This window comes from Pelophylax lessonae (genome assembly GCF_965119305.1).
Source record: "Pelophylax lessonae genome assembly, chromosome: 2".
In the NCBI taxonomy this organism is placed as follows: domain Eukaryota; kingdom Metazoa; phylum Chordata; class Amphibia; order Anura; family Ranidae; genus Pelophylax; species Pelophylax lessonae.
In genome coordinates this window covers 80,535,600-80,562,757 of record NC_138769.1, presented here as the reverse complement: position 1 = coordinate 80,562,757, position 27,158 = coordinate 80,535,600, and the positions used below count along the sequence as shown (strand labels likewise).

At 43.6% G+C, this 27,158-nt stretch overlaps 1 protein-coding gene across 1 annotated transcript in view; it reads left to right on the top strand.

The window, feature by feature from the left end:
• TMPRSS15 (transmembrane serine protease 15) overlaps positions 1-27,158 on the top strand; it is a gene marked incomplete at its 5' end in the record, with an annotated part of 640,117 nt that overhangs the window by 346,227 nt on the left and 266,732 nt on the right. Inside the window, 1 exon segment of the mRNA XM_082246136.1 lies at positions 8,727-8,867. Coding sequence (XP_082102262.1) covers positions 8,727-8,867 — 141 coding nt within the window.

Here is a 27,158-nt window from a genome sequence, read left to right as displayed (position 1 = left end):
AGCATAGGGGTGGAAGAGATATATGTCTTTGCCATGGCTGTGCCATGAGGTCTAAGTTGTATGAGTAGACTTCCCACTATACAAAAGGGCAAAGACTGTTAGTTTGCTTTAAAAAGCAGCCACAGCCTAAGTAGAAAAGCTGGTGTATTCTGGCGTGCAGAGAGGGACCTTTGCTCTCTGTGGTAAAGCAGTGTTTTTTCTGCAAATGTCTGACTACAGCATTAAAGGTCTGACTCTACAGGGTGCATTTGGCCCTCTGCATAGAGACCTCTTCGTCCACAAAGAGAGCAAGGGTCCTTCTCTGCAGCATGCTTGCTTTTCTACTTAGGCTTTGGCTGCTTTCTAAAGAAAATGAACTGTAAGACTTTGAACCCATTTTTTGAGGTACCTAGAATATAATTTAGCTTATTAAACTAAAAGTCCAGTTGGGCTTTAACCACTTTACCACCGGAGGATTTTGCTGTCTTACGTCCAGGCCACTTTTTGCGATTCGGCACTGTGTGAATTTAACTGACAATTGCGCGGTCGTGCGATGCCGTACCCAAACGAAATTTATGTCCTTTTTTTTCCCACGAACAGAGCTTTCTTTTGGTGGTATTTGATCACCTGTGCGATTTTTACTTTATGCGCTATAAACAAAAAAAGAGCGTAAATTTTGAAAAAATAACAATATTTTTCACATTTTTTTATATGAAATTCCCCCCCAAAAAAATGTAAAAATCAAAAATTTTTGGCCAATTTGTTTTCTGCTACCTATGTTTAGCAAAAGAAAATCACAATAAGCGTATTTTGATTGGTTTGCGCAAAAGTTTGCTTTGCTTTTGCGTTTACTAACTAAGGGAAAGATTTCTATCATTTTTGGTGTTTTTCTTTTGAACGAGTAATGGCGGCGATCTGCGATTTTTTTGCGGGACTGCGACATTGCGGCGGACAGATCGGACCCTTGACTGACATTTTTGACACTTTTAGGGGTACCAGTGACATTATTACAGTAATCAGTGCTATAAATATGCACTGTTACTGTAAAAATGACACTGGCAGGGAAGGGGTTAATTTTATTGGAGAGGGAGGGGTTGATGTATGCCTGGTGCTTACTAACGTGTGTGGGGGGGAGGTGACTGAGTGACACAGGGACAGATTGCATGTTCAGCTATGCTGAACCCTGCAATCTGTCACTGTTTGTCACTTAGGAGATCTGCCCGCTCTGTTTACACAAGCGGGCGGATCTCCAAACTCGATTCGCCGACGATCGGGGAAAAGCAGCGGCGATCACCGGTGCTCCTCCCCTGGTCCGACTCCCGCTGTGACTGAAAACAGCGGGAGTGCGCCTCCGGCGGGGCGAGAGCGCCGCCCACAAGGGGAGGAGTCCAGTGACGTAGGTCTACGTCGCTGGACGGAATCGAGCCACTTTGCCGCAGTACAGTCCCAGTGACTGGCCGGCAAGTGGTTAAATAACATTTTATGATATTTATCATCAGCAATAAATGTTATATTTTTCTCTACAATACTGTATTGCAGAAGAATGACCTTCTAACCCCATTATTTAAGGTGCATCTCTTACAGTACACCAGCCAGTACCCTAAGAGTACTGACAGGCTCCAGCACTGAAATGCAGACACTAAGGGGTAGATTTACTAAAGTAAAATAGACTGTGCACTCTGCAAAGTGCAATTGCACTCTGCAAGAGCAGTTGCTCCAGAACTTAGTAAATGAGCAGAAGCTCTGCTGACTTTCATCATCCAATCATGTGCAAGCAAAAATGCTGTTTTTTTTTTTTTTAAATTTCCCCTGCATGTGATTGGGTATTCTTTCCAAAGTGAAACTTTTATCTCATTTACTAAGTTCTGGAGCAAATTTAGTACATCAACCTCTAAATGTTGCCTCTGTGTACTAGCAAGTGCATTCTTGTACCATTCAGGAGCCTTGATTCTCAGGCTGCAGTAACCAGAAAGTTTCAACTTGTCTGTTGTTTCAAGTACAGGCTGCACACCTTCTGCCTTCCACAGATTCCTTTTTGCAAGTCATATCTTTTTTTTCATAACGAGGAGCCAGTAGGAACATGGGGGAGGTGAATTGAGGCAGTGTCAGCAGTCCACAATCCTAGAAAGTGACAAAAAATGCAGATATTTGGGTACTTGGGCTGTAAATACATGCTTGCAAATGCCATTTTTCAGTCATCGAGAGGCGAAAGCGTATGTGTGAGGATCAGTGAGGACCCTGTTGATGGACAGCCAATGAAAAGTGTCTACATAACCAGGCAGTGACATGGGCACCCAAAGAAGGATCTTCCTACAATGCAGTCCAGAACAGAGACAGTTCGGGACCTACAGTAGCATGTCCACAGATTCAGGAAGGTTTGTAGGAAAAGAATTAGCCGCACATCCAGGGATTCCAATAGGTTTCAAATACCTTTATTTCCAAAAAGTTGCAAGTGATGACACCAGCATAAAGTCTCGTAGACGCGTTTCACACATACATCTTGTGCTTAATCATTACCAATCGGTAATGATTAAGCACAAGATGTATGTATGAAACGCGTCTACGAGACTTTATGCTGGTGTCATCACTTGCAACTTTTTGGAAATAAAGGTATTTGAAACCTATTGGAATCCCTGGATGTGCGGCTAATTCTTTTCCTGCAAGTGTTCCCACGGAGGCGGGCCGGGGCCAGCACTCTATTGGATATCCTATCTCCTGGCAATCACCACACAATATACACCTGGAGCAGTGTCTTTCTTTGATTCAGGAAGGTGATTTGGAGAACTGCCTGAAGCCTGCATCCTGATTACGGAAACCATCAAAAGTTTTATTTGATTCCACTGCCATATGGTAAGAAGGATCAACACCATTTAGTGAGTGGGAATTTCTATTAACATCTTTCACGGAGGGTGCTCACAACGCATTTGGCTTCAGTGGCAGGAAGTTTGCACCGCTCCTAGTGGGAATCTCTGAAGGATTTTATACCATCATTTGGACTGTTTGCTCACTGGCCTTTTTTTTTCAAATTCTGAGTGCACTGGGTCTATAGGGGTCTTTATATTTCTCTTTTTTTGCACAAGTATTTTATGTTAATATATTCCATTTTATACGTTTATAGTTTGAACACATTTTTTGTCACTACCAGTATATGTTTAAAGAGGTTGTAAACCCTCTCTTATAACTTGTATCTATAGGTAAGCCTTTAATAAGGCTTACCTATAGGTACTGTAAATATCTCCTAAACTTGCACCGTTTGGGAGATATTTACTTTTTAATGAAGCCGATGACATCATCCGCACATGCACTGTAAAGGAACGGCCACCCGTGCCGTTACTTCAGAGCCCTGTGCCATGAACGGCGGCTCCCGCGTGCAAGCGCGGGAGTGATGTCATCGCGCCTCTGGCCAATCAGATGGCCAGTGGACACGAACCAGAAAGCAGGGCGGCCGAAAATGTCGGCCGTGCCTCTGCTGAGTGGATGGCAATGCAGGGGCTTCATTCTAAGGTAAGTATTTCATAATGAGCTAGTATGCTGAGTGGGGGGGGGGTGGTGGAGCTGGGGCTTGGTAAACATGTGTTTACCAGCCTCCTCCCTGTAGTGCAGTAGACCGAGGCAGCCATCGTTCCTTGTCCACTGACAATTGATCAGCTGATCACATAGTAAACCAAGAGTTACTATGAGCCAGACTGTCAGTTTATAAATGAATAAGGTATCTATACAGACTCCTTATTCATTCATGTAAGGTGCTGCAAAGAAAGGGACTTTCTTAAGTCCCTTTCTCAAAAAAAGAGATATGGGGTCAGTTTAGACCTCTGATATCTCGAAGAAGAAAGAAGAAGAAGAAGAAGATGAAGAAGAAGAAGAAGAAGAAGAAGAAGAAGAAGAAATACAAAAATAGAATTGTAAAAAAGTATAAAAAAAAAACATGGAGCAGATTCTGTCAAGCAGATCTGCTTGATCAGCATGGGATCTCTCTCTGCTGTTTCCTGCTGAGCAGGCAGATGGCAGGTCAACGTCTGCTCTGCTGATGCAGAATGAACATGGACACAGCCCGCAGTTCTCTATGGGACAGTTGGATGGAAACTGGCCACCTGTCCATTTCCTACTTATCCGATTCACTAGATGGATAGGGAATGGGATCCCCATCCGTCTGTGTTTAGTGGATCGGATCGGATGCAAGCGGGTGTAAACGGACACATGTCCATTTACATCAGCCTCTCCATAGAAAACAACAGGTGGTCCAATTGGGACCGCTTGAAAAACAGACAGGCAGACCCAATTGGCCTGATTCTGTGAAAGGGGCCTAAGGCCTTGTTCACACCAGGCATACACAGCGTACCTTTACAGGGATGCACAGGTGTTCCATGCATCCCTGTGCAGGCAGTTCCATTGATGTAATTTGGGATGTAGCAACTGCACAAACAAAACTGTCGCTCCCAATTTGACATCCATGTAGGTTCATGTGCATGTCCCTGCGTTCGGGGTCATGCACCCACACCCACATGGATGTCGGATTGGGAACAGCAGCCAGTTCCGGGAGAAGATCATCCAGCACCCAGGGCAAACATACCAAACTGCATCCCCCTTCCCTTAGGGTTAGGGTGAAGGTGCCCTATGCATCCCTGTGCGGGTAAACATGGCCCTCCATGGACGTACACTTTGGTATGCCATGTGAATAATGCTTTAGTAGTAATTTAGCAAGAATTTTGCAAGTTATGTTGTGTTTATATGCACTATTAATGATTTTAGCGTATTTTTTAATGAAAATAGCCATATGAACATTTGCACAACTATTGCGGGGCCCAAAAAATCTGTAGCACTTTTTCCATTCTACAGGTCATCTGCTTTCAGAAAATGTCTGGTTTCAGGGCCTGTTCACACTGGTGCAATGCCAGACATCCAATGTGATTCGCACCGCATTGCTGTGCAGATCACATGCAATGTCTGTGCGATGCAAATTCAGCCATACAAACTGTATGTGATAAGAAAAAAGTGTGCTGAGAAAATTATAGAAAAGCTGCTACCATAGAAAATAATTTGTGAGCTGTATGATGAGTATCAGATGCACTAATCTATTAATAACTAATTATCAGCCTCTTACCAGAATGATAATAAATCTGCGCAAGAAAATCCGCCTGTGTGGAAAACCTCTTCTATTGCCTCAAGGTCTTGGGATCTGTATTGCTCTGGTTGCTATGACGAATCTGTGTTCCCGCTCTTCCCCGGGCTCTGAAGAATACGGGCGGCAGATTTATTATCATTCTGGTAAGAGGCTGACCTGCTCCCCCTCTAAATTGGGACAAGTTTGTGGGAACCTTTTCTTACTTTCCCTGGGCTGCACTTCCATTGGATCTGATAATACACACGCCTTTGTATTATCCCATCTGGTAAGGGGCTTATTCATTCACGGTAGAGGGCTTCGCTGCACCTGTCTATTGTGTTGAGTTTTGCACCTTGGAGACACATCACATGCATGTTGGATATATATGGACTTTATATTCATTTATGGACTTATTGTCTTGATTCACTATTGATTTTGTTTGTATTATTGTTCACCATTGTTCACTTTGTTGAGCACTTGTTTTTTGATTTGCTTATTTTAGAGAATCTGGTCCTCCCAAGTTGTATACAAACTGTATGGCTGAATTCGCATTGCATTCGGACCAAACTCTCGCAGAACCTTTTTTTTTTTTTGTTTGCACCAGAATCTAAATGCCTGGGTGTTCACACCCATGCTATTTGATTCCTGTCCTAAATCACAGTTTGCACTGCGATCTGCAAACTGATCTGGAGGTGTCATTAACTTTGAATTGACACCCGCAGCAGTTCACAGAGGACAGTGAGAACTGCCGGCCATTCAGTTGCAATGCAGGAACCCGCACTGGATTCGCAGGGTTTCCCGCATTGCACCAGTGTGAACCGAGCCTGAGGGGACTTTTCAAATTCTGAAAGCTGTAAGTGAAAAATGACAACTTCTAGATTTTTAGAGTAAATTTTTTTATTTATAGTTTTGCATACATTCAGTTTTCAAAATTTCACAAAAAGGTACAATTTTAAATGTGTTGTTCAAATATTTGTTATGTGTAAACCCAATACAGCTTTAACTTTTATATTTAGTAGGAAATGTGTACATCTTGCCATGTATGAATCCACTAGTAATGATTTTAGTGTATTTTTAGCAAAAATATTGGTTTGATAAACATTTACATAAATATTGCGGTGCCAAAAAAATCAGTAGCACCTTCTTTTTATTATACTGGCCATGTGCTTTCAGAAAATACATGGTTTGGGGGTCTTTTATAAACTCTGAAAGCTGTAAGGGGAAAAGGAAAACCTCCAGATTTTTTGGCAAATTATTTTTTTCGACAAATTTTTGTGTACGTCTGATTTTCACTATTTCTCAATTTAACCACTTTACCACCGGAGGATTTTCCTGCTTTACGTCCAGGCCACTTTTTGCAACTTGGCACTGTGCGACTTTAACTGACAATTGCGCGGTCATGCAACGCCGTACCCAAACGAAATTTACGTCCTTTTTTCCCACAATCAGAGCTTTCTTTTGGTGGGATTTTATCACCTCTGCGCTTTTCATTTTTTGCGATATTAATAAAAAAGAGCGACAATTTTGAAAAAATAACAATATTTTTCACATTTTTTTATATGAAATCCCCCCCCCCCCAAAAAAATGTAAAAATCAAATTTTTTTAACATTTTAGGCCAATTTGTTTTCTGCTACATATGTTTGGTAAAAAAAATCACAATAAGCGTATTTTGATTGGTTTGCGCAAAAGCTATCGCAGCTACTAACTACGGGAAATTTATGTAATTTTTATTGTTTTTTTTTAAACTAGTAATAGCGGCAATCTGGTGGCGATCTGCAATTTTTTTTGTGGGACTGCAACATTGCGTCGGACAGATCGGACCCCTGACTGACATTTTTGACACTTTTGGGGGTACCAGTGACATTACTACAGTAATCAGTGCTAATCATATGCACTGTTACTGTAATAATGACACTGGCAGAGAAGGGGTTAACTTTATCGGTGATCTAGGGGTTAATTGTATGCCTGGTGCTTACTGACGTGTGTGGGGGGAGGGGATTGAGTGACACAGGCACAGATCGCAGGTTCAGCTATGCTGAATCCTGTAATCTGTGACTGCCTGTCACAGAGGAGATCCGCCCGCTTTGTTTACACAAGCGGGCGGATCTCCACACTCGATCCCCGACGATCGGGGAAGAGCGGCGGTGATCACCGCCTCTCCTCCCCTGGCCCGACTCCCGCTGTGTCTGAATACAGCGGGAGTAAGCCTCCGGCGGCACGCGCGCAGCGCCCACAAGAGGAGGAGTCCAGCGACATAGGTCTACTTCGCTGGACGGAATCGAGCCGCTTTGCTGCAGTACCAGCTCAGTGAGCGGTCGGCAAGTAGTTAAAATGTACAAATATTTGTTATTTATTAACTCAATACAGATTTAGCTTATATTTAGAAGGAATTTAGCAGGGCTTTTGTAAAATGTACTGTGTTTATATCTGTGAATAATGATTTTAATGCATTTTTAGCAAAAATATTGTTTTGGCCAACATTTGCGCAAATATCGCAGGGCCTTAAAAATCAGTAGCACCTTCCATTTATTCTACTGGCCCTTTGCTTTCAGAAAATGTATAGTTTGAGGAGTCTTTTAAAAGCTCTGAAAACTGAAAATGAAAAATGAAAATCTCCAGATTTTTTGAGAAATTTGGTTCTTTACATTTTTGCGTACGTTCAATTTTCACCATTTTTCAAAAATACATCATTTGAAAAATACAAACATTTGTTATTTATTAACTCAATACAGGTTAGTCTTTTATATTTAGTAGGAATTTAGCAGGATTTTAGTGAAATTGTGTTTATATCTGCTAAAAATTAATTATGAGAATTCTTAGCGAATATATAGTTTTGATAAACAATTGTGTAAATATCCCATGGTGTGAAAATGAGTAGCACCTTCTGTTTATTCTACAGGTCATGTGCTTACTAACCGCTGTATGAGTGACAGCTCATATGACTGCGGATCCAGTCTGGGTGGGATAATCCCTCTAGCTGTGAGTATTTGTCTCCCTGCCTGAAGGATTATCCCACCCAGACTGGATCAGCATTCTTTTGAGCCATGACTCATCTACAGGAAGGAGATATCCATACAGCGGTTAGTTCCAGTTGGGAACAACCTTACTACTACTACTTCCTCAGAGCTTCTATTTAAGAGAGTATCAGGTACCCTTCGTCCATCACCTTTAACACCAATAGGATTCACTGAAGAAGCTGCATAGTGAAACTCATAGCGATCCATTGGCAATTTTGCACATTCTGACCCTTCTGACCCGGGCATAGGAGGTTGGCCATCTTGGTGGTCTTCAGATTTAGACCTTGTTATATGTCGGACCACTTATGGGTTCTTATGGCCTAGGAGCATGTTTCTTAGCACTGTCGTGCTCACTCGTTCATGTTATGGTTTTTATGTATTGACAAATTTTAGTATGTTATCAAAATAAACTTTGTATGCATTTATACATTTAAGGATTGTACATTTCCTTATGAGATTAAAAAGTGGATGCCCTAAAAGTCCTATTATCCTTGGGGACATCCTCTCCCCCTTTTTCACTGTCTTTTCACAAGCAATGAAAATAACCAATACAAATGTCTACATACATTTTAAGAACTGAAGTTTACATTCAGTAGTAATAAATGTAAATGTTCTTTCTTTTATTTAGCTGTTTATACAGGAGTTAATCCATTGCCTGATGTTTTCTCCACAACCAATCAGATGACAGTATATTTCACATCAGATTCAACTACAACAGCAAAAGGATTTCTGGCCAACTTTACTACTGGTTACCATTTAGGCATGCCAGGTAGGTGATTCTGTTTAGCTTGTTCTGTTTTGGATTTACTTTTTATGTATATGTATGCCTTTAACATACATTTAAAGGAAAAGTTCAGCCAAGACAAAAAAATGAATAAGCTTACACATCTTGCACACTACCAAGTTATGTCCACTTCCTTATTTTGCATGTGTCTCTGTGTTGAAGTTTAAAACTGCAGTGCTGCCAGTTATCAGGAGCTCTATTGATTACCATTGTTAAGTTTGAGAGAGTCTACTATTTGTTTTATTCTCATAGTTAATAGTTACGGTGTTCTTGATCAGATCTAGAAACTGTAGTGGTGCAAGCAAAACTTTGGAGTTACAGAAGAAAAGAGGATTGTTAGTAGATACGAGTAAACCTATCCATGCAGATCAAGATCTAACCTTACCTGAGTCCGTTTATGGACAGTGGGTATTCATGAATAGGTACTAGTGAGCAGTGAGTTTGGTTCGCAAAAAACTTAAATATTTTTATTTAAACTTTACAAACTTTCAGGCAAACTCCACTTAAGTTTACCAGGGACAAATCTTGGTAATCAATTCTACCCATTGTAGCAATGATAAGCAAGCTATTGAAAACACAAACGTGGACTACCAAAGGGTGAATGCACCAATGTACTGTAAAAAAAAGAAATGTATATCTTACTACACAGAATTTTCAGCTTTCCCTGACACCAACTGCCTGACTTCTGTGAGCCCACTATCGTTTTTAGACAGGAGACTGGGTTATTAATTCAAATTATTTTCTCCTGTGACTCAGCTGACAAGGGAAAAGGCTTTCTGGAACCTGCAAACTTTTCAGCCAGAAGTTTGAAAATATTGAACTTTGAGAAACCCAGGGATTCATTTTGAAGCCATGGCAGAAGCAGACCCAAACCTTATCCTTACTGATGAATGTTAGCTTGATCCTCAGTTTTGTGTTCTTTTTTTAATATTATAAGTTCAATTCCCCTTCCCAGAGATCTCACTAAAGAATTAAGGTCGGGGATCCCTTGATCCCTGCTTGATACTAGTTCTGTATGTCCTTCAGAATTGTTAAGTTGTTTTAAGAGGAATAAGCTCAGAAAAACACTGTGATCTATCTTCCTGTGCCCTATAGAGCACAACAGTTCAGTTAACAGTGACCAAAGTATAAAAACAAAAAGATTGAAGTTAAAGTGGTTGTAAAGGCTGAAGGTTTTTTTACCTTCATGCATTCTAAAACCTTCTGCTTGCAGCATCATCTGAGAGATCTGAAGATCTCTCAGATGATGATCTTCAGAGATCTGAATGAGATCCAAGGCTCTCCCGGGTGTCCTCATTCTCATTGGATTTGACACAGCAGTGGAAGCGAGCTCTGGAGCAAGTATGCATGACTGCCCCCAGTAGCAGGAAGCTTGCTATGGGGGCACTCAGCATGGGGGGAGGGCCACAAGCACCAGGGGGGAGGGGGGCTGAAAAGAGGAGAATCAGGTTTGCTCTGTGCAAAACCATTGCACAGAACAGGTAAGTATAACATGTTTATTATTTAAAAAAAAAAAAAAAAAACAAGCCTTTAATATCACTTTAAGAATACCCCTACTTTTCCAGAAACAGTTTTTTTTTTTTTTTTTGCGTGGAAAAGCAAAGAAGAACAAATGAATTAATTAGAGTGTAGGGTTCCTTCAGAATCAAATACTCTGGTACTGTATAGGGAATCCATATAAGAAATATAAGATCCCCTTAGTTCCTTAGCAAGACACTGTGTGGATTAGACATTATTCACGATTTAGTAATTTTTTTTTTTTTGTTATAACCAAGCTGTTGGTTATTTTTTAATTTTCTCATTTCATTTCAATATCCTTTTTTTCTTTTTTTAGGTTTAGACAGAGTGGAGAAAGATTAGAACCTCTGTCAGTTTTTTATTTATGTCTGTGTCCCAGTTAGGTAGATTCAACCTCTCTATTTGTCATGTTTATTGTTCTTATTGAAAGTGAAAGTAAAATAATATCAAAAATGTTGGGTTGTTCCCATGACTGTAATATGGAGGATATCTTCCAATGGGGGACACTACTTTAGGTGACCTACTGCCCCTAATTTACAGGGATTTCCTGTTTTGGCTATGAGACAGGAAGTGTAGGGAAATCTCCCCAATTGGAAATCTCCCCTGACATGGGTTATACCTCTCACTTACTCTATCCCAAATGAAAAAAAAAGTTAAAAATAAGAAAGGGGCATTTATGTGGATATGAATTCAACAAATAGAATGCTGCCTCAAGTAGATCTCCTGCTAAGGGGATTTTAGGCATTTGGGTTTTTTTGACTGCTTTGAACTTTTTGGACAAACAGTACTTTAAAAAACAAAAGCTAAACAAAGGTGGGCAGTTATTGTTAGCTGTTTAGTTTATGAATTTATTACATTATGCTTCCTTTTTTCTTTGTATTAATATAAACAAAGGGAAAAGAAGATTCAGAATAATAAATGTTTTGTTGCAACAGATGGCTTCTATTTGATACAGCATCATAGAACAATTATGTATTTGATCTGTGAAACTGTTTTTTGTCATAAAATGAAAATTGAAAATAAGTTCTATTTAAAAATGATTTATATTGCAGTGCTTGTGACAAAAATAACAGCCAAATTAACATACAAGGAATAAACAATAAAATGTGTGCTCTGCAGTGGCACAAAACAACAAGCTCCTATTATTACAGTAACTTCTGAATTATTACCCATTATACCCATTTTTTATTTTAATAAAATATGATTTTTTTTTATATTATAGCATAACATAAAAGATACATCTTGATTGTAGGAAAATAGTTTTCCTTGAGACATGTGTCAATAACAGTCCACAGAAATAATTTTATTTGGATCAGATGCTAGCAATTTCATTTATTTAATAACTGGACAGTGAATTAGTATATCTGTTTAAGTTCCCACTTATCTAGGCCCATGTATATTACTAGTAGTTAGGCACAAACAACAAAAATTATTCTGTAATGTTGAAGACATTGGATAGATTCAGGTCCATTTTAACAGCAAAATTACGCAAAAGATACAGCTAGTGATGGGCCGAACACCCCCCACTTCAGTGGAAAAAGTTCAGATCTGAGCCACAAACCCTTTAATAAGTCTATGGGACCCGAACTTGAAAAATCTAAAGTTCACATTTTGAAGGATTATATGAAAGCTATTGGACATAAACAGGGTATAGGGGCCTGGGTACAGCCCACAGGGACATATATCAATGCAATTTTTTTTTTTTTTTTTTTAAATAATGTTTTTAAAGGAGCAGTGATTTTTTTTATACTTAAAGTGAAACATTAACAATGAAAAATTATTTTAAATATAGTGCCTGGGGGGGGGGGGGGGTACTTAGTCTGCCTGTAAAGTGGCGCATCTGTACCGTGTATGGAACCTGCTGCAGCAAAGCTGACATAGATAAAGAACAAAAATTACATTTAAATTGATTTTCCTAGCTGCAAGCCATTGTTGGCAATACAAACATGTTTTAAAAAAATGGTGTGGGATTCACATTTTTGTATTTCTAGCAACGTTTTTTTTTTTTCATTCAGCTGTCAGTGGGGAAGCACATTGACAGCTGATGACTGATCCATTTTAAAGGACCAAGCGGTCAAGTGCATTGTGAGGCGCTCATTGGGCGAACATTCCGCCCCGCAAATTCAGGTGTTCGCCGAACAGGTGATGGTCGGGCCAAATTTATGCTCAGTTGGAACTGCTGGCCCAACAATAGATGCAACTCAGGATGGACGTGTATTTCCACCACCAGATACTAGTGCCTTGTTTACAATAGACTCATGCTAGTCCCAGGGTTGCAAGCAAATAATGCAAGATGCAACATCACCGCCAAACCTTTTTTTTTTTTTAATACATTTTATTACACACATTACAAGTAAAACTGCCCACCTGCTCCTCCAGATGAGCTTAATAAAGGTGGCAGGGAGTGGGTGTATGGTGGGTACATTTACAGTGCCTTGCGAAAGTATTCGGCCCTCTTGAACTTTGCAACCTTTTGCAACATTTCAGGCTTCAAACATAAAGATATAAAACTGTCATTTTTTGTGAAGAATCAACAAGTGGGAAACAATCATGAAGTGGAACGAAATTTATTAGATATTTCAAACTTTGTTAACAAATAAAAAACTGAAAAATTGGGCGTGCAAAATTATTCAGCCCCTTTACTTTCAGTGCAGAAAACTCTCTCCAGAAGTTCAGTGAGGATCTCTGAATGATCCAATGTTGACCTAAATGACCAATAATGATAATAGAATCCACCTGTGTGTAATCAAGTCTTCCTATAAATGCACCTGCACTGTGATAGTCTCAGAGGTCCGTTTAATGCGCAGAGAGCACCATGAAGAACAAGGAACACACCAGGCAGGTCCGAAATACTGTTGTGGAGAATTTTAAAGCTGGATTTGGATACAAAAAGATTTCCCAAGCTTTAAACATCCCAAGGAGCACTGTGCAAGCGATAATATTGAAATGGAAGGAGTATCAGACCACTGCAAATCTACGAAGACCTGGCTGTCCCTCTAAACTTTCAGCTCATACAAGGAGAAGACTGATCAGAGATGCAGCCAAGAGGCCCATGATCACTCTGAATGAACTGTAGAGATCTACAGCTGAGGTGGGAGACTCTGTCCATAGGACAACAATCAGTCGAATACTGCACAAATCTGGCCTTTATGGAAGAGTGGCAAGAAGAAAGCCATTTCTTAAAGATATCCATAAAAAGTGTTGTTTAAAGTTTGCCACAAGCCACTTGGGAGACACACTAAACATGTGGAAGAAGGTGCTCTGGTCAGGTGAAACCAAAATCGAACTTTTTGGCAACAATGCAAAAAGTTATGTTTGGCTTAAAAGCAACACAGCTCATCACCCTGAACACACCATCCCCACTGTCAAACATGGTGGTGGCAGCATCATGGTTTGGGCCTGTTTTTCTTCAGCAGGGACAGGGAAGATTGTTAAAATTGATGGGAAGATGGATGGAGCCAAATACAGGACCATTCTGGAAGAAAACCTGATGGAGTCTGCAAAAGACCTGAGACTGGGAGGGAGATTTGTCTTCCAACATGGCAATGATCCAAAACATAAAGCAAAATCTACAATGAAATGGTTCACAAATAAACATATACAGGTGTTAGAATAGCCAAGTCAAAGTCCAGACCTGAATCCAATCGAGAATCTGTGGAAAGAACTAAAAACTGCTGTTCACAAACGCTCACTGTGCTCGAGCTGTTTTGCAAGGAGGAATGGGCAAAAATTGCAGTCTCTCGATGTGCACAACTGATAGAGACATACCCCAAGCGACTTACAGCTGTAATCGCAGGAAAAGGTGGCTCTACAAAGTATTAACTTAAGGTGGCTGAATAATTTTGCACGCACAATTTTTCAGCTTTTTATTTGTTAAAAAAGTTTGAAATATCCAATAAATTTCGTTCCACTTCATGATTGTGTCCCACGGGGGGATATTGTCCGGGGGGGATGTTGTCCAGGGGGGATATTGTCCTAGAATCAAATATTGCCCAGTTTTATTTAAACATAAGTACTCAAGGACTTGTATGACCAAACATTTTTATGTAGATTATGAACACCATTTGTCTTTCAGCTATGCTTCTCTAGAATTTTCCCATTGGTTATAGTGTGCCGTTCTTTCGCGATTATTTCAACGGTAATTAGTTAGTGATTTTGTTTAGTTTTGTTTATTTATTTTTATTTATTTTTTATTTCAGAAATGTATAAAGAATTTTTTTATGCAATGATTTATAATGTTGGTATCAAATCATATTTTTACAAATAAATATTTCATAAAGGGTGCTTATATGTTTCAGCGTTTTTTGACCTTGAGTCTCCTCATGTGTATGTGTGTAACCTGAGATCCTGTGTTTAGGTCTGTAGTCTCAGGTCAGATGTAACCCCAAAAATCCTAAACTCTTGAGTAGTAGAAGCATACTCACCACCTACTCTCTGCAAAAAGGTAAATGATAAATATGTAATGCAGTATTTATATTTCCTTGACTAGTACCTAGCAGTCCCTCTCTAGAAAAAAAAGAGAGACTGCAAGGTACTAGTAGTCCTCCATAGGCTAGCTCAGTGTCTGCTCCTAGGCACTGGAAGTGAGCTCAAAACCTAAAATGATATTAAAGCTATTCATTTTTTTTTTTAACCTTCCTAGCGGTATTCCCGAGCGTGACTCGGGTTACATTTCAGAGCCAAAAGCGGTAACCCAGAGCCACACTCGGGGTACCGCTAGGAAGATCGCTGGATCCTGGAAGAGGTTTTACTTACCTTTTCTCTGGGATCCAGCGATGTATCCCGGCGGTGTGCGGCGGCGGAGCTCTCTCCCGATCGTCTGCGAGCCCCGGCTTCCGTCTCCGGCAACGTGACGTCCGCCGGGGGGTGGAACCGGCGGCAAATTCAAATGTAAAACACACCAAACACACTGATACCATTCAAAATAAAATAAAATCACATTACATTGCCCCCCAGTGCCCTTTCCTGCAGTTTTACTGTACTTTTTATGTAAATATATGTATATATATATATATATATATATATATACGTAATTCTTGTGAATGAGCAGCCCAAACCAACTGTATACATTATATATATATATATATATATATATATATATATATATATATATATATATATATATATATATATATATATATATATATATATATATATATATATATATAATATATGTATACATATATATATATATATATATATATATATATATATATATATATATAATAAATGTATACAGTTGGTTTGGGCTGCTCATTCACAAGAATTACATGCAAACTAATGGTACCGCTTTCAGCACCTAAAATCCAAAAGAATCATACCGCCAGGGAGTTTAATAAACATGTCATACATATCTGCTCTGTGCAGTGGTTTTACACACATCAGCCCTGATCCTCTTATTCTTGAATCCCCCTGTGGACCTCCTGGCTCCTCCCTCTTGAGCAGTGGCCCCAGAGAAAGCTGCTTTCCCTAGGGGCATGGCTGCATGCTCATTCCTGAACCACTGCTCTATGCGTCTATAAGACACATAGAGCTGTGGCTCACCCCAGCTCCACTGCAACCCCTGCTCTCTCCTCATTGGCTCACAGGCTATGATTGACAGCTGTGGGAGACAATGGGCTTCTGCTGCTGTCTCAGGAAATGAGGAAGGAGAGTCTCAATATAGCTGAGTCTATTGTGAACATCGCTGAATCAGAGGAGGCTCAGGGAACAATTGCACACAGAAGGTTTTTTACCCTTATGCATAGAAAGCATAAAGGGAAAAAACCTTGAGCCTTTAGAACCACTTTAAATAGCTTAGCTAATGAGAGACCTAGTACATTTTTAATTGCTAAGCCAGCCAAGAAAAACCCAGGACGGACTTAAGAGGATTGATTTACTAAGTGCAAATAGATTGTTCATGTTGAAAGGGAATCTGCCCCAGAGCATATTGAAAGAGGCAAAGCTCTGCTGACTTCCCTCATCCAATCATGTGCCAGCAAAAATACTGGTTTTCTTTTTTTTTTCCTTGCACATAATTGGGTATTTTTTGCAAAGTGAAAATTCACCACACTCATTAAACTCCAGGGCAAATTTCTATGCAATGTGAACAGCCTGTTTTCTGTTAGTAAATCAACCTCATGGGATTCGAATATATATTTTATCAAGGACTTTACTGTCCAAATCTAAAATACAGAAAAAAAATTGGTTTAAGCACTACTATTATATCTCAAGAGTATCTAAACTCAAAAACAATTGTGGCATTGTGGCTGCCTTGGTTTACTATTTTTAGTTTACTCTCCTTTATTTTTACTCAGTAATCATAGAACAACTAACACATTTTCTGTAGCCTTGGCTGCCTCCATAGATAAAGTGGAGGAGAACAACAACCCAGCCAGAACTACAGCCATGTCTGCCTTTGCTCATCTCTAATACATAGGGGTAGTAATTTACATAGGGAATATAACATTTTTTAAATGTCCCATTTAGCTCATAGGACGTGACAAGGATGAAGCATCAATGTATATATTCTGCACTTGCCAAAAAATGTTCTTAGCCTGAAAAGTGAAAACTGATGCAGCCACCATTTCTAAGAACTGATTGCAGCAATAAATAACATTTATGTACTTAGCTATCCTTAAAAATTACTTTATATGAGGGGCGTGGTCTGGACGCGCTGGAAGATGGCAGCTTGAGAACGGAGCTCCCGCCGCCTCAAGTCCTCACAAGCCTCGCTCGGAGTCTGCACTGCTGCTAGAACGCCGGTAAGGATGGCAACAGCTGCCCGATCTGCTTCGGCCACCCGCTCTCGATCCCCGCGGGATCCGGCGAGCAAGCTGAGCCCCAGCATCCCGGAACTCTTCCGAACCCAGGCCGCAACCATGTCCCAGTCCGGGCTCTCCTCCACATCCACCTCGCTCCCTCCCTCCCCCGCCCGGTCGTATGCTGCGGCTACGCAAGGGGGAGCGGAATTGGCTCCTACTCCTCCACCCGCACCGAGGCAGCTCTGCATGGAGGATCTCCACCTCATCGCCGCGGACATTAAAAACACGTTGGGGGCGGCCATATTGGAGCTGAGGAGAGACATCCGCTCCCTCACAGGCCGGGTGCAGGAGGTGGAACAGGCTACTGCACAGCAGGATGTGGCCATTCGGGACTTGTACCTTAAATCTGACTCGCACCTATTACAGATGAGGGATATGCAGCGCCACATGGAGGACTTGGATAACCGGGGTAGGCGCCATAACCTGCGGATCAGGGGCCTGCCGGAGACGGTGGAGGGGGAACACATCGCACCCACCGTGACTGCACTGTTCAACTCCTTACTGGATAGACCCCCACTGTCCCCCATCGATATGGAGCGTATCCACAGGGCCCTGCGGCCCCGGGGTCGGGAGGGTGACCCGCCACGTGATGTGGTGTGCTGCTTGGTGGATTATCGCCTTAAGGAGGACATTCTGCGGAAGGCCAGGGGCAGGCCACACATAGACTGTGAGAGGGCACCTGTGCAACTTTATCAAGACCTGTCCGGAATAACCTTACAACGTAGGCGTGAACTCAGGCCCCTGCTGGACGTCCTGAGAGCACGAAACATAACATATAAGTGGAAGTTTCCTTTTTGCCTGGCTGCGTCCTTGCAGGGCCGCACGGCCCTCCTTAGGGTGCCCGAAGACTTACCTCATTTCTGCTCCACTCTGGGGATTCCTTTCATGGCACTTCCAAACTGGTACGCCGAATTCAGGAATGCAGCCGACCTTGAACCGCCTCCGGTGGGTGAACCAATGGATGCCCAGGAAGTACGCTTTCGCAGACCCCGCTCACTCTCCGGGAACAGACCGGCAAAAGGTGGAGCTGGCCCCGCTAACGCCTTCAGCCCTACCAAGCCTCCCCAACGGAGCAGGGCTCGGACAAGTAAATGATCTGCCATAATGACTATGGGATGACTCCCTTTGGTGCAGCACTTGGTTTTACGCCGCTCCCTGTTACGCTGACCCTTCCTTTCCCTCTTCTTCATGGTCGGATGCTGGTCTAGTTGTGCCTTGTTCTGGTACCTCTTTCCTCTCCCACCTCGCCCAGGACTGCTGGCAAAGCCTGAAGAAGCCTTGGGAGACACCTTGCCATCTCCGCAACTGACAACGCGCCTGGATATGATATACCAATGCCTACCTGGGTTGCCACTAGAACTGGTAAAGTTTTCCTTATGCCTCTCTTTGCAATCCATTCTGCGATGTTTGCGGTACTTTGCCCCCCCCCCCTCCTGGCTATTCACGGACGTTGTATTTGTTGCCTCCTGCTTTCACCCTCATCGTCACCTTGAGCTTGCAACCATTGTTCTGGGACCTTCGCACCGGGCCTGAGGCGCAGATGCAGAGCATGGGAGTTTTCGCTAACCAGGGGTCACCTCCGGCCCCTCACCAGCTTGCAGTGACTCAGTTCTGGCACTTTGCCGCAAGCGGAAGAACACGATGGGGCCTACGTGGGGTGGGTTGGTTGACCTAGAATGCCCTGGCATATTCATTATGGTTCCATGTCTGTTTGCTTGTTTAAGAGTTTTTGCTTCACAGTTACTCTGACGTTTGCCTATGTGTGTGAAATGCCCGATAACACGCGTTTGTCTGGACTGCGCGCTGCCGCCCACGGTGCCTACTGGTGTGGCTGCGGTGGCGTGCGGTTCCGATGTTCGTGTCCTCTACGCGGGCTGATATGCCGGGGTGTACTGTGGATGTGTGCCTTCACGGGGGTCGCGCTCCGCATCACCTCTGTGTCTCTGCGCACCCCATCGGCGCTTGTTGACGCCCTGTGCCCGTGCCCCGGGTGGTGCCTCCAGCGGCTTTCGTTTACCTCCGCTTGATTTTGCGGGCTGGGGGCGCTCGCGGGACACGGCGCACAGGTGGTTGCCCCAGGTACTGCAGTTGCCTTCGGCGCCTGTTAAGTTTAGGTATGGGTTTTTAACTCTTGGCTCATGTAAGCCAGCTCTGGGCACTTCAGATGTTGTTACCTTATTGTTTATCTGCCCTGTGGACCATATATATGGTCCTTACCACGTTTTTAGTCTTTAGGTTTCCAACGGGCTCCCCTCCTTGTACGTCCTGTGTTACATACCCCTTAGGGATCCCTGGGAGGGCGCCTTGGACCCCTTCCTGCCCGCCCCTTCCTCATTTAGTTGGTAGTTTACAGTAGTTGGTTTACCCGGGGCTGGGAGGCGGGAGGGGGATTTCTCTGCTCACCTGCTCGAGCCCTCACCTCCCTTGCCTTAGTTCTCGGTGGCCCATATGGTTGCCGCGTCCCTTGGGTGGGCTGCATCTCACCGTCACGGTCTCGACATGCTAGGCTGGGCCCCCGTGATGAGGAGGCGGCTTCGGCCGCAAGGTTATCAATACTGTTATTAATGTTGTGGTTGTCATTGCTGTTCTTATTGTTGACATGACCTCTCTTTCCCTTACTGGTTTCCGCTTGTCGAATAATCTCTGAACATGGGCTCCAGTTATATTGGACTCGAGGACGGGCTCTTTTCGGTGAGTACTTGGTTTTCACCCCGTCTTCCGGTTTGTCCTACTCCAACCCCGCTCAGCGGTCGTTGCCATATATTAATTTGTTGAACAAGTAGTGCCACTTTTCCCTGCCGCTGAATTTTCTGGTTTCTGATCTCTCCCTTGACCATCTCCCCCGGTCTCGGTCACTCGAGTCTGGTGGTGGTCCCTTCCCCACCCTACACCGTCTCACCCCCCCCACCTTTTTCCCCAGTGTGTGCTTTCCTCCCCCTTCTCCCTCCCAGTTGTGTCTGATTGTCCACCCCACAAGTCTTCCACTGTGCTACTCCCTACCCTTCCTTTTCACAATCTTGATCATCTCTGTCATGGTTGCTTCCCTGAAGGTCTACTCCCTTAATGTGAGGGGACTGAACATCCCTGAAAAGCGTTCGAAGCTTCTCCTTACCCTTCGTCGGACGAAGGCTGATGTGATTCTCCTACAAGAGACTCATTTTCGCACTGATAGCGTCCAAAAACTCTACGCTAAACAGTATCCTACGGTTTATCATGCGACCTCCAAGGATTCTAAATCCAAGGGGGTCTCCATACTCCTGTCCAAGAATTGCCCCTTCGCGGTGTCTAAGTCCTTGGCGGATGAGAATGGGCGCTTCCTTTTCCTTACCGGCTCCGTTCACGGCAGGGCCCTGACGCTGGCTAATGTATATGCACCTAACAAACACATAGTCCCATTTTTCCGCTCTACTCTTCAACGGTTGCAAGACTTTTGCTCCGGCCAGATCATTCTGGGCGGGGACTTTAACGTTGCCTTATCGCCTCTTTTGGACACTTCTCTGGGGTCCTCGTCCATTCCGTATGCGGCCTTGCGGTCCATCAAGACGTTGCTCACTACTCTACTCCTCCACGATTCATGGCGTACCCTCCATCCGGACGTCAAGGATTTCACCTTTTTTTCTTCCCCACACAACCGGTACTCGCGTATCGATTGTATCTTCGTCTCCCAGGCTCTGTTGCCGGCTCTTTCTTCCGCGACTATCGAACCAATGCTCTTATCTGATCACCACCCCATCAGTGCTACCCTCTCCTTTGCGGCTCTACCACGTCGCCATGGTGCGTGGCGCCTGGATGGCTCCCTCCTGAATGACCCCACTTTTGTTGAGGCCCTCTCTGACCGACTGAAGCTGTATTTTTCGGAGAATGCAGCCCCAGAGGTCAGCCCTGTCACTGTGTGGGCGGCACACAAATGTGTGATCCGCGGTGAACTAATTGCCCTAGCTTCTAAGCGGAAAAAGGAACGTGTAGCCCACACGGAGGCGCTCATGTCCAAGATAGCTTCGCTGGAACGTTCTCATAAGTTGTCTTTAGCGTCTGATACCCTGGAGGAGCTCACTAAGACCCGTCAGGAGCTGTTGGAGGACCTTGGTAGATCAGTTCGCAGGAATTTTGCCCTCTCTCACGGCTTCTTCTATGAGCACTCCAACAAATCGGGTAGGCTCCTTGCCAGAGCTCTCAAAAAGAAAAGAGCGGCCAATACCATCCATTCCATCACCGACTCCTCGGGCAAGGCGCACGCCTCTACCCCCGACATAGCGGCACAATTTGTCCGTTATTACTCGGACCTATACAATTTGCCTAGGGCAAGCACGCCTGAACTTTTACAATCTAGGGCACGTGAGATTCGCCAGTTCTTATCCCAATACTCTCCCCCGCCGCTATCGGAGGAAGTTTTGGCTCCTCTCAACGCCCCTATATCTGCTACGGAAGTCTTGACGGCCCTCAAGCAGTCCAAACCTGGGAAATCCCCCGGGCCAGACGGATTGACGGTTGGTTACTATAAGACTTTCGCGGATCAGCTGATTCCGCACATGGTGAGGGCTTTTAACGCCTTCTCTGATATGCCTGCCTTGGGGCCGGATTTTTTGTGGGCCCATGTCGCTGTCCTCCCCAAGCCTGGGAGGGACGCGACGTTGGTACCGAATTACCGCCCCATATCTTTACTCAATACAGATATCAAATTGTTTGCGAAGGTTTTGGCTAACCGCCTTCTTCCCTCCATCCCCGAGGTGGTGTCCCTTGACCAGGTTGGTTTTGTCCCTGGACGTGAGGCCCGGGACAACACCACCAAGGCAATTCACCTGCATCATTGGTTATCCACATCGCGTACGCCTGGCTTCTTTTTATCCCTTGATGCGGAGAAGGCGTTCGACAGGGTGGCCTGGGACTACATGTCCGCCACACTTGAGGCCCTTGGACTGAAGGACTGGTTCCTGCGCTTTGTCTCCATCCTTTACTCCAACCCTTCTGCGCGGGTCAAAGTTAATGGATCCCTGTCGGACGCCTTCTCCGTGTCGAACGGTACCAGGCAGGGTTGCCCCCTGTCCCCCCTGATTTATATCCTCACTTTGGAACCCCTCCTGCGTCGGATCCAAGCTAGTTCGGACATCAAGGGGGTGTCTTTGAAGGGCAAGACATACAAATTGGCGGCATACGCCGATGATATCTTGCTCTTCCTCACCGATCCCCTGCTCTCAGTCCCCAATCTCTTATCCGTTCTTGCTCATTTCCAAGATCTCTCCAATCTGAAAATCAATTACTCCAAATCACGGGCCCTCAACATTTCCCTCCCTACCTCTCTTTTACAACTCTGCCAATCCAATTTTCCATTTGAATGGGACCCCCATTCCATCACATATCTCGGCGTTCAATTACCTAGCTCTCTGTCCGACCTTTATTCCAAGAATCACTTGGCGATCTTAAAAACAGTGGAAAAGGACTTGCACTCCTGGATGCAGGGTCGTTTTTCCTGGTTTGGCAGGGTCGCCATTGTCAAAATTAATGTCCTACCTCGCTTGCTCTACATCCTTCAGGCTCTGCCCATTCGTGTACCGCCCGCCTTTTTTAAATCTTTCAGGCTTATGTGCTCTAGATTTTTGTGGTCCTCTAAGAAGCCCAGGCTTAGCTGGGATTTGCTTACTCGTCCTAAACAGGAGGGCGGATTGGGATTCCCACATTTGCTCAAGTACTATCAGGCATGCCATCTATCCAGAGTGGTGGATTGGCATGCCCACTCGATGTCTAAGGATTGGGTTTCGCTTGAGGGAGCCTTGGCGTCGTTCCCAGCCCATCACTTGCCTTGGTCGGCTCTTTCCAAGATTCCACGCCCTGCCTTAGCCAATCCCCTGACTGGAGCTACGTTAAGGGTGTTCCATGCCCTTCGTGAGCAGTTGGATCTCTCGCCGCAGCGCAGCCCTTTGACTCCCTTACATTCCCTCCCCGATTTCCCCCCTGGCCTCCCATTTGTGCCTGCCGAGGGCCCTTCCTCGGAAATACCCTTTCAAGCTCGTCACTTTCTTGACGGCTCTAGACTGCTCTCCTACCAGGACCTCTGTCAGCGCTTTCCGAAGGCTTCTGTTCCCTTCTATTGCTATCTCCAGATCCGCCATTTCCTGACTCACACGCAGCCACTGCCGGAATGGGGCCGTCCGCTGACCTCTTTAGAACGTGTTTGTGACGCCCCTGGCCCGCACCGGCACATGGTCTCGATTTTATATTCCATGCTATTCCCCCCCTCTCACGCCCCCACCGACGCTCTTCAAGCTCGATGGGTGCGGGAGTTGGGTGTGGACCTCGCAGAGGAAGATTGGTCTAGGGTGCTTTTTCACATGCACAAGGGTTCCTTAAACGTGATGACCCAAGAAACCGGCTATAAGATATACTCTAGGTGGTATAGGACTCCAGACCTTTTGCACAAGTTTTCCACCTCGAATTCCCCACTGTGTTGGAGGTGTCTGCAACATAAGGGGACTCTGCTGCATATATGGTGGGATTGCCCAGTTTTGCAACCATTCTGGAAAGAGGTCCACGCCTTAATCTGCCGTATCACCACGTACACTCCTGACTATTCACCGGCGCAATACCTTTTACACCACACCTCCCTCTCCTACGCCAGCTACAAGAAGTCCCTGACCTTGCACCTGATCAACGCAGCACGGATGTGCGTACCATGCCATTGGCTGTCCACCTCGCCCCCGTCGGTTGCCGACTGGCTTCGCAGGGTTCGGCGGGTGGCGGAGATGGAGGACATAGTGGCTCAGGCCAAGGACACTCACCGCCAGTATCGTACAACTTGGGCACCCTGGACCCACTTTCAATCCTTGCCAGACTTCCAACGATTGAGCACTTGATACTCGTAGGCCACTCAGTGGCTCCTTGGAGCTTGTTCTGAGGAGGGACCCCACGTTCTGGGGTACTTTCCTGGATGTTCAGTTTGTTCTGCCTCTTCTGATGCTAGTAGTGTTCCAGAGTGTACTGCTCCTTTCCACACCTCTCCCTTCCCTTCTTCCTTCCTCCTTTTGTGTTTCCCTTATTTGCCCTACCCGCCTCCTTCCCCATCCTCTTCCCCCGCCCCCCTTCCTCATTCCCTCCCTTCTATGCATTTTCAAAAATCACTTAGGGTTCTCTATTTTGCACTCTGTGGTGGCTCTGCCTCCACCGGCAACAGCTATGGCGCCCACGTTCAGAGATGTGCGTACCGGATTCCCCACTTTTATGCGGTGGGTCCCCCACTCCTTGACACAGATAGTTCCCTTTACGGGGTGTCGGGCTTGGGGGGATCCACTATGCTCCATCATGGGTAACCCTTTTGTTCCGGTTCTCATAAGGTGGGTGGACGCCCTACCCAGCGAACCCCTCCATTAGCCTTACGCCCACTTGGTTCTCCCACTGGCCCTCTGTTTTCGCACCATGTTGTTGTTACATGACACTTTGTGGGTTTACCCGTGATTTATGTTGCTCCTTACGTGCATAGTACTGTTTATATGTGTATCACTTTTGTACCTGTTCATTTTTGGTGGGCTCTATTACCTGCCCTTTATTGCTGTGTTCTTTTGTGCTATGTATGCTTTATTCCTTAATAAAATGTTTTTTGAAAAATAAAAATGACTTTATATATAAAGTAATATAAATGACTTTATATACAGTACACAATATGGTTGCAACACAATTTTACATTTCCCAAAAAGGAAATAGTGGTGTAGAGGAAACATGAAATGGTACCTTTTGATCCCAGATAAAGAAGTAACATTTTTGTGTCATTACATGAAGATGTTGAGACTATGGAAATGTTTATTTTGCATTTGTAATACAAAACTCCTTAATGTGGAATATAGGTATACAGTTATAATTTGTTTAGTTCTGGAACACAGAAAAAAAAAACCTCTAAAACAAATCATTGTGTTTATGCCTTCATAAACTGTAATTCCAGACAAATGTAATTCATCTGAGTATGCATTAAATATCCATTTGGAATTACAGAACAGCGTGATAATAAATAATAATAAACAAAAAGAAATGTACCGAAGCTGGACACCTATAGCACCTTCTGTTCTCATGAGTGAAATCATGCTTCAGTGGGATTCTATTGAGCATAATATCATAAGGTACGATCACATTATTGGCAATACATTAATAATACAGCACTGTGTTGTTTGATTTATGAAGTGGAACTTTGTTTATAACTAACAAAGATCAGCAATTACAGTCCCATCGAAGTCACCTTTCAAATTAAGTTAAGCACTATAGCATTGAACTGCAATACAAGTTAATTGGCTGTGTGAAATGGACTGTTTCCAGTAGACACTACCAGATAAATGGGAAGCAATAGAGCACGGTGTGTAGTTGTGCTAGTGTACTCAGTGATGCTGGTGAAGCTTTGAGAAAATAAGAAACATACCAATAAGTATGAAAAAAATCATTTTTTGACAAACTCTATTGTGAACTTTCCAACTTCAGAAAGTAATGTGTTATTAAGGTTTATAATAAAGTGAATAATAAGATGACCAGCATTGATTTTGGCAATATTAATTTCCTCACAAGTTTCACAAGTTGAAACTCACAATTTTGCTCATTGAGCTATTCAGGTGAAATGTGTTTTAATAAAAAAAAGTCATCTTTTTTCCCTTTTAGCATATTAACAGGTTAAGGATAGGTAAAATGAACTTACACAACCCTCATAGACAGCAAAAAACACTTTCATTTTGTCTTACAAATTGCTAAATTTGCACTGAAATATTGGGGCACTGAAAACTCCTAAATTCACTGATGATTTTATTGATAACAATAATAACAGATGCCTTGCTAGGACATGCCTACAAGCAGCCAGTATCAGTTTACCCTCAGTGTGTCTCAGCACAGAGAAGGTCCCTGACTGCATAAATGCTTCTCACCTCTCATCAAGATGAATAGATTAGTTGATTACCACAGTACAACAAATCAGAGATCATCTCCTGTGTGACCAGGCTATTGACATACACATATTTACATATTCTTAAAAATCTGTATATGAGCTTTACACAAAGCCCTCACTGGCCCATGTATCTGCAGGCACTGTAGAACAATTCATCCTCAAATTTTAAAGTTGGAAACACTTTCACTTTCAGCAACTCAGCTCTCCCTGCTCCCCTCTCCCAGCAATGACTTTGCAATTCTTCAGCCTTCTAAGCACCAGTGTAAACACACTGGTAGAAAAAAAACGGTGTGCTGAGCTCCAATCTGAGTGACCTAATTAAGGACTTGTTATAAAATGTTAAAGTGTAAGAAAAGTCTAAGTCTAAATATTCCTAAATGTCCCCTTTTCCCTCCTTCCTACCTATCTTGCCTGACCTGTATAAAAAAGATCTGTGTACTTACCCAGTTTTAATCTGCTCAGGTCTGAACTCGTGATCACGCAGCTGTGGCTCACAGGTTGATTGACAACAACTGCAAATTCTGGGATCTGTGACATCACCAATTGGTTTTCATGGCTGAGCAATTGCTGATGCTCTCTTCTCTCCCGTGCAGCAGACACTCACTGACATGGGGGAGCTGGAGCTGCAGGATCACATGACTGGACCAGAGCAAGTTAAAAATAGATAAATATCCAGCACTTTCTTATATAGGTTAGGCAGGATAGATAGGTGGTGGGGTGTGGGGGGGGGGGGTACTTTTTTGAAATAGCTAGACTTATGCTTTTTAATCATTTTAAAGCTAACTCACTTCTTGTTAAGAATGTGTAAATGCGTATATGTTCATTTCCTGCTGACAGATTCACTTGAATCCATTCGGTCATTTTTAGCTCAATCCACTCTCTATCTCATGTTTAGAGTAATTTCCCTTATCCAAGTCTTAAGTTCTATAAGCACTTAATGGCTGGCCAATATCTTTGTGAACAATGGATCAGACAGAATAAAGACATGATCATAACTCTCTAGTAAGCAACTGCTGGCCACAAGTGCTTGAGCTTCTCTGATTCTTT